An 8,320-nucleotide genomic window follows, 5' to 3' on the forward strand; every position below is an offset into this window, starting at 1 on the left:
AATTTATATTCTCATATTTTTTAATTATTTTATACTTTTTTACTATTTTAATGTTTAATTGATATTGTAATTTTTTTACTATTTTAAATATATATTATTTAAATTATTAAATAAATAAATAGTTAATTTATATAATTATTATATATAAAATAGTATTTTATATTAATTTATATAATTATGATTATTTAATCTGTACATTGGAGAACTATAAAAGTTATGTATCAATTTTAATTCGAGTTATTGATAAATCAATTTTCTTTAAAGAAAACTATATTTAATTATTTTTTTAACAATATTAAGTTGTTTAATAATAAAGAACTTATATAAAATCAATATACAATTTCTTTTTAAATTATATACAATAAATATATTTATCTAATAATTACTATATATAAATAAAAAAAATACCGAAACCATATCGGCACGTAGTTCGGATCCTCTGTCCCGAACTTTCTCTGTCCCCATGTCCCACTGCCGATCGGACGGTCCAGATTGCATCTCAAGGCATTATGACATCTTTAAGATGTGTGCAATATTCTTGTGATATGCAATGCATCCTTGAGATGCAATCTGGACTGTCCGATCGGCAGTGGGACATGGGGACAGAAAAAATTCGGGACAGAAGATCCGAACTAATCGGCACGGCACGATGCAATACCGAAATCGTATCATTCCGGTTTGGACCGAAACCTCGGCACGGGTCGAGATTTTAAACCTTGATTCTTGGTACTTGAAAGCAGATAAGTCTTTAATACCTTTGCATTGTTAAACACACTTGTCATTCTCAAGGCCTTGGGAAATATAAATCTCATTTAATGAGGCCTTAGGAAATATAATTCTCATTAATGCATTTCAACTCATTTTGGAGGTTGTTCCAAGTCTCACCTATAAAGGCTATCTTTTCTATTATTGGGGACAGTTTTTTGAGATTAAAAAAATACATATTGTGAGCTTTTAAGCTCGTTAGAAGATTTATCTTCTTAATATTTCTCTAATTTCCTAGAGTGGTGAGTGTTGAGAGCGCCTTGTATCACCTCCTATTTCTCCTACACTTTTCAGCGTCAAGTTAGTATCAGAACATCTTAGTATATCAAGAAATTGCATGAGCAAGTTCGACAAGAGATTGTTAAGCAAAATGTAAAATATAAAAAAAATGTGAATAAATATAGGAAGCAATCAATTTTCAAGGAAGGAGATTTGGTTAGGATACACTTGAGAAAGGAGTGTTTTCCTTGTAGTCAACATGGAAAGTTGCGGCCTAGAGTTGATGGTTCTTTTATAATTTTGAAAAAGATTGATAATGCTTATGATATTGAGTTGCACAGTGGTTATGGTGTTTCCGTAACTTTCAATATTGTTGATCCATCTCCTTATATTGATAATGAACCCAACTCTGATTCGAGGACGAATCTTTTCCAACTGAGGGAGAATGACACGTAAACATTCTAGAGGTTGCCATATGTTTTATAACAAATTCAAAGATTAATTTGCTTTAATTGGGAATATATTGCAGGGCAACCCATATATCATTGGAAAGACATGAATGTCTAGTTTTCAAAAAAAAAATGGTGCTCAAAAATAATATTCTTACAGGAAGTTATGGTCATTTTGATTTAAGTCTGTTAGACTAGACATGCTACTCGGGAAAGATTTGGTACTTGGGAAAGATTAATCTACTCAGGAAAGATAAATCTAATTGGGTAAGATTTGTAACGGTACTCGGGAAACATTAATCTACTCGGTAATTCAAAGATTAACATACTACTTGGGAATATGAAAGGATCAACCAACTTTTGGTATTCTTGGTGATTTTTCTTCTTGGTACTTGAAAGCAAATAAGTCTATAATACTTTGCATGGTTAAACTCACTTGTTATTCTCAAGGCCATAGGAAATATAAATTTCATTAATGCATTTTGACTCATCTTGGAGGGTTGTTTCAAGTTTCGCCTATAAAGGCTATCTTTTGTATTGTTGGGGATTTTTTGAGATTAAAAAAATACATATTGTGAGCTTTTAAGCTTGTTAGAAGATTTATCTTCTTGATATTTCTCTAAACTCTTTGGTGGCTTCCCTAGAGTGGTGAGTGTTGCGAGTGCCTTGTATCACCTCCTATTTCTCCTACACTTTCTAGTGTCAGTAGACACAATCAAACATATAAGGCACCACCTTTTAGATTGTCCTAATAATGATTCGACCTATTTGATCATAATCATATGATAAACAGTAGGCTGACAACCATATATTCTAAAGATTTTTAAATGCAGGTTGTCAATGACACCTTCAGAACCTCATACTGATCAAAGTATCAAGCCCACGCTCAACTCCCAATAATGGAGATTTGGATATACGAATTTCAACCAATCAAATGTTCATGTTGTCATGCGGACCCAAAACAAATTTATCTGAGTTCCAATGTTACTTTGACCTAGGTATTTGTGAGCACAAAAACAACAATCTTGGCTCACAATAGAGATTGTGAAGAGGTATATGAATTATTTAAAAACCAATTCTCACTTTTCACAGCCTGGCAATGAACTACAACTAAATAACATTGGTATAACATTACTTAATTCATCCGTCAACATACTTTCACTAAAGTTAGTTAGACGCATCCAGCCTTCTATGCAATTCAACTATTCATTTCATCCCAAAGTGATAAACAGGGAATTGAAAAACCACTATTTTCAAATTGAAGAGAGAAGCAAGCTCTTAGCAGGTGTTGAGTTTTATGTTGGTCCCACAATTATACTTCTCAAGTGCTTAAGGCAAATTAATAATATTTCACTCGTCTGACATTATAAATTTCTTTCATTAATCCCATAATTTTTCATGTAGAACAAAACTAAGGTGACGCATCCATGTTATCATTTTTGTGAAAATCACTAGCAAGCATAAATTGCCCCCAAAACCTGTCCTTTTAGATATGGCAGTCTAATATGAGAGACTATATCAGCATATATCACATTTCCATCCATCATTAATCCTATTATCTGAAATCCACTAATAATTTATAATCAAATAAACTATAAATGATCCCTGTATCCATGCTCATCAACCATAAGTGTCAATGACCAGAAATGCTTTTACTTACAAGAAATCTAAAGGTTCATCTTCCATGGCGTTCTCAAAAATATATGATTAGAAAGCATTTCAGAAGCATAATCTTAGGTGAATAGGTACAAAATGTTTACATCACGTTTAACTGATGAAAGTTGGTTTCTTTGTAACGAACTATTTTTAGAAAAACATTTTCTGGCTAACCTCAGCAAGCGTTTTGCGATGTTTAGCATCTTGGACCTCAACATCCTTCTTCAGATTCTGGAGTCTCCCATCGATCTTCAACCAAAAAATCGTATGTACTCTAGATCATTCACACAAGTCCAAGGACTAGCATAAGAAACTAGTACTCCATAAGATACAGCACCTGTTGCCGGAGATCCACCAACTCCTTGCACGAATCTTTGAATAGCGCGAGAAGCTCCTCCACTGCGGGGAACATCGGGATACCCGGACCCTGAAGGCCTCTCCAAGTCCCATTCTGCATGGGGTCCGGCACACCCGTGCTATCCGTCCCATCCGCGTCGTCGTCTTGAAATGACGGCAGAAGCTCGTTCACCAAACCGCCAAATAACGCATCGAAGGAGAAATCTCCCTACAATATCAAGGTAACATTCGATCGCCCAACTGCAAACCCATTTAAAGATGAGGAGAAGGAGATCACCTTGAAATCCTCGATGTCTAAAATGAGAGGGAGAGTAGCGGCCGAGGCCTTGGCCGACGCCATAGATGGAGATAGAAAGAAAATTGGAAGAGCGGTCGCGACTGCGAGGTTCAATTGGAGGTCGCAGAAGGAGGACCGGAGACGAGGTCTACGTTGGGGCCGAGGTCGTGCGCCGGCGAGCCGGCCGTCGTCGCTTTCGCACCTGCTTTTGGTCGATCCGATGGAGTAGGCGAAAAGTATTTGCACTCTGCTGGCATTTAGAAATTCAACAAAATAAATATATTAAAAAAAAAAAGAAAGAAAAGGACTTGTTCAGTTTGTAAAATAACTATTTATTAAAAATACAAAACTACCTGTTTCAGTTCAACAACAATAATATAAGGTTTAATAGATTTACTGTTCCATAATTTATAGTCCCTCCTTATTCTTGGGAAAAAAAATCTCATTAAATATATTTATAAGATAAAAGAATATAAAAAGTTATAATTTATGCATTAAACTAAGTCATTTTAGATTTTCATTTTTTAAAAATTAATTTACTTAAAACATGGCATCCGAAAATATGTAGAGATTGAAAAGACCCTCTAATGGTGTTTGGCTAAACTTATTAAAAACATCTTATAACATCTAATAACTTATAAGTTGTTTTAGAAATTTATAAGTTGTTAGATCTCATTTCAAAAATAAGTTATTAAAATTTTTGGACGAACTTATTATAATCAACTTAAAATATTGATGTATTTAATATTATAAGATTTTTTTATTAACAAAATTACCAAAAAAGGCATACATCCATTTTAATTATTGCATGTAATAAAGTTACGAAGGAATAACTTAAATTAAACATATGTTAAGCATCAATTTTTTTAATAAAGTTAACATAAATTTCAAGCCATTAAAAAGTTAAATAACAACTAATTAGTAATAATTAAAAGAAAATTTACGTCAAAAAACTTATAATCAACAAATAATTTAAAAAAAATATTACTTTAACCATATGTAGTAGGTTCCTGTGGAACTTCATTCTCAAAATGCTTAATTATTTGCGTTGCTTTCGACACATGTGTTGCCTTCGGATAATAGAGTGTTTCAGTCTTCAAATTGTAAACTTTCACGATCTCCACTGCCAACTTCAATCTCATCAGCTCAAACACTTGCTAAGCATATAAGGTAATCAAGAAGGACAACCAGTTAAATATGAAATTTGCCAGAATTGAAAATTGAGTTGATGCAACCGAAGATTAATAAATATTCAGTGTCAAACAAAATCTCATTTCAATATAAAGCAAAGTGATATTAATGAAAACAACAAAGTGAAATATGATGGAACAATTTAAGCAATTGAATAGAAAATACATGACTAAAAAAATCTAACACTAAAATTATCGTCTACTTCTTGTAATTTCCATAGCAATTGAATCACGCACTGCCATCCAATATATATTGCCAGGATTATCTTCATTTTCCACCGTAGAGTTTGCTGTAAATATATTGCGTTCAGTAGATGGTTGATAACTTTCATACTCAGCTATTCAGAATGCCTCATCTGAAATATTTTTCTTTCTTATATAGTTGTGAACGACCATTGTTGCCAGCACAATTTCTCTTTGTGTATCAATATGATAATAAGGCATATCAGCTAAAATATTCCATCTTGCTTTCCAAACTCCAAATGTTTGTTCAACACAATTCCTACATGACGAGTGCTAAAAGTTGAATTTTTCTTTCAAATTTCTTGGTGCACGTAGTTGCAAGGTCCTAGCTCGGCGAAAGTCTTCAAGATGATACCTTATATTTTCACCTTTATAAGGACCCATATATCCTGGCATATGTGAATATCCAGCATCAACCAAGTAATATTTTTTTCCTTTTGGATGAGGAAAATTAATTTCTGGCCTACGAATAGCTTCTCCAAATATTCTATTATCATGAGCAACTCCTTCCCATCCAGCACAAACAAATGTAAAACACATATTAAAGTCTACAACTGCTAGAATATTTTACGTGGGAAAACCTTTGCGTCCAATATATGGGATTGCTTTGCCTTGTGGTAATCGCGCCTTAACATGTGTGCCATCAATTGCCCTGATGCAATCCTATTAATCACTAAAAACAAACAATTTAATAGATTACAAATGCTAAATAAGTTTAATACATGAACATGTGGTGTTGTTTATTATCTTCAAAATAATATAACATACGTCAAAAAAATGGCTTGTATCGTTGATGTTGAGGCACATGGTATCCTTTTCCCTCATTATACTCAGGATGATGTTTAATTATATCTTCAGCCAACTTTCCAACAACTTTCAGAACTCTATGAAAATGTCTTGAAATAGTTTCACCTGAATGATTAAATATCTCTTGCAATAGCCTATTATTACCATGAGCACAAGTCATCAAAAAAATCCCTACTTCCTCATAGATAGACATTCCCCTAGTAGGGATCAAATCATAGTTTTGGGTTAACTCATGGCATAAATCCAAGAATACAGGTTTTGTCAAATGAAAAGCTTGATAGCACCTTATACTATGACCATTTAATACTTCTTCTATGAATTTATTACCAGTTCGCTCAGATGTACGACATGGAACTTTATGAATATAAGTCTCAAAATATGTTAAAATGCTAAGTGCTATGATTTTGCATACAATCAGCCATTCTGGATCATCTTGGAATCCATCTTCATCTTCAATTGGTTCATCCTCACAAAATATATTTGAATCAGTTAAAGCACAGTGTCGAACATCCCAAGGCTCCATTAAACTATAGAAGTAATGGACAAAAAACAAGTATGAGATACCAAAACAAAAAACATTGATTAACTTTGATAAATATTACATCATGTTTACCAGTCAAATAATATTAAAGACATAACAAAACTACTAATAAAGTCACAAAATTAGAAAACAATTCATCAACTTCAACTACTGAATTCCTCGTATCACGGCTACAAACCACTATCAACGGCATTAATTTTTTTTGCTCATGTCATGATTATACTTTAACCACGCCAAACGACAATCATTATCAGGTTGATTGAGAAAAATTGCTCGCATTTCTTTTTTGCTCGACAAGTTACAAGCGTAACACCAAAGTTCAGTTTTATGCTCTATTCCAGGAATATTCTTTAGTATCACCATTGCAGATTCAATATCTTTCTCTGTCGAAGGTGCGGAAGTTACGGTGCTCTTATTTTCTAAATACTTTAAAAGAGAGTGAATATCTTCCTTTAGTGAGGTTGCTCCAGAAATTTTCTTCTTTTCTTTACCATATTCTCCATTAAATTTTCTCTTCAACGATGACAAAGATGGAAACACAATGTCATTACCCATATTACTTTTTTCTTTGATTCCAAAGCTGACATCATGCTCGATTCCCCTATCCTCGTTATATTCACTATCATCGATGCCAATATGCCCTTCAAAATCAGGAAAATCATCATTTTCTTTCATAACCTCTTCATTGTCATCAATGCAATGCACAGTTTGTTGACTTGGTGCCCTTGCCCTTTCTCCTGTGGCAGCAACATCAGAAAATAATTTATCATACCGAAACCACACGAGTGATAAATCTTTATTTCTAAATTTGGCATACTCTCCATTTTCCTGCAATAATAAAGTATATTATTATCAATGAACGAATAAAAAATTTTATGCAAATAAAATTAGAAACATTACCCTAAGTTTTGTCTCCCACCATTCATCGGAAGCATCAAGTGAATTATTTGTAGGATTCCAACCAACTCCAGTTTCCATGTGCATCAACTTCTTGAACAATAACCACTCCTTCATGGAATCCCAATGGTTTCGAAGTTGCTTGTACACATAATTTTGTCCAGTTGCATCATTAAATTTTCTCACTAAGTTTTTCCATCCATTCGTATTAAAGTGACTATTTGGTCGATTGCCTAGTAAAATTTCTTCTTCACACAAATCAACAAATTTCAAGGATAGAAATGTAGTCCATCTTGCATTTGAATGCCCTTCACTTTGTTGATTTGTTTTAGTTGAAATTTTACTTATATTCTTACTCAAAGTTGGATTTGACATGACTCCTTTGTTTCTATTGTCTAAACAACAACCAAAAAAATAAATGAGGAAGTACAATCAACAATGGAGCTTGGATAGGGGAATGATAAAACTAAAAAGATGATATTGATAATTTTTGCTAATTTATGATTCATGTTCCTATGCCACAATATAGTGTACAAGTGGTTTCTGTTGGTCCAAATTAAGCATATTCAATGAAATTCTTGAAACTGAGATAAATCTACAATTGGTGATCATGTAAATATTTTCCTCATCCCAACGATAAATCCTCTCAACACACTAGTATGTTTTGGATATCAAAGACTATGGAAAAAAAATTAACAGATTTGAAGAGACCTTCATATTTTTATCCATACATAAAGACACTTTGACCACAAACTATAAGAGACCTTCAAAGCTTGAGTACTGATAAACAGATTTGAAGATAAAAACAATACTAAAATTTGAGAAAAAAAACTGCTATGTATTTTATGATAATACAGTTCTTCATCTGATAATTTTATGAACGACAATTCGAAGAGGGATGTCAGCGGATCAGAGTTTT

General features: G+C 33.0%; 2 protein-coding genes across 7 annotated transcripts in view; both read right to left on the reverse strand.

The window, feature by feature from the left end:
* The window catches only part of LOC122036454 (exocyst complex component 5-like), a 43,980-nt gene extending 40,010 nt beyond the window's left edge, over positions 1-3,970 (reverse strand). For all 6 annotated transcript variants that reach the window (XR_006127390.1, XR_006127388.1, XR_006127391.1 and 3 more), the window contains exons 1-3: positions 3,724-3,970; positions 3,427-3,654; positions 3,264-3,338 (exon numbers count right to left, since the gene is read on the reverse strand). Coding sequence is in view for 2 of the 6 variants with exons in the window: in XM_042595766.1 (XP_042451700.1) it covers positions 3,264-3,338; positions 3,427-3,654; positions 3,724-3,786 (366 nt within the window). In the remaining 4 variants the exon portion in view is untranslated. The remainder of the gene's footprint in view (positions 1-3,263; positions 3,339-3,426; positions 3,655-3,723) is intronic.
* Positions 3,971-4,712: 742 nt separating this feature from the next.
* LOC122036453 lies at positions 4,713-7,518 on the reverse strand. The gene is made up of 7 exons (XM_042595765.1): positions 7,405-7,518; positions 6,728-7,332; positions 6,376-6,490; positions 5,738-5,819; positions 5,512-5,662; positions 5,307-5,415; positions 4,713-4,880 (listed from the first exon to the last, which is right to left on the reverse strand). The coding sequence occupies exons 1-7, from the start codon at positions 7,516-7,518 to the stop codon at positions 4,713-4,715; spliced, it is 1,344 nt and encodes a 447-aa protein (XP_042451699.1).
* Positions 7,519-8,320: the final 802 nt, after the last annotated feature.

This window comes from Zingiber officinale, unplaced genomic scaffold (genome assembly GCF_018446385.1).
Source record: "Zingiber officinale cultivar Zhangliang unplaced genomic scaffold, Zo_v1.1 ctg166, whole genome shotgun sequence".
Taxonomy (NCBI): Eukaryota; Viridiplantae; Streptophyta; class Magnoliopsida; order Zingiberales; family Zingiberaceae; genus Zingiber; species Zingiber officinale.

Excerpts from the sequence above, each read along its gene's own strand:
- LOC122036453 (XM_042595765.1), bottom strand. The coding sequence starts at position 7,518 with ATGAAGGAGTGGTTATTGTTCAAGAAGTTGATGCACATGGAAACTGGA. Across the intron at positions 6,491-6,727 it reads TGTCGTTTGGCGTGGTTAAA|TTTAATGGAGCCTTGGGATG; the intron begins GTATAATCATGA and ends TTACTTCTATAG. Across the intron at positions 5,820-6,375 it reads ATGATCCAGAATGGCTGATT|GATTGCATCAGGGCAATTGA; the intron begins GTATGCAAAATC and ends AGTGATTAATAG.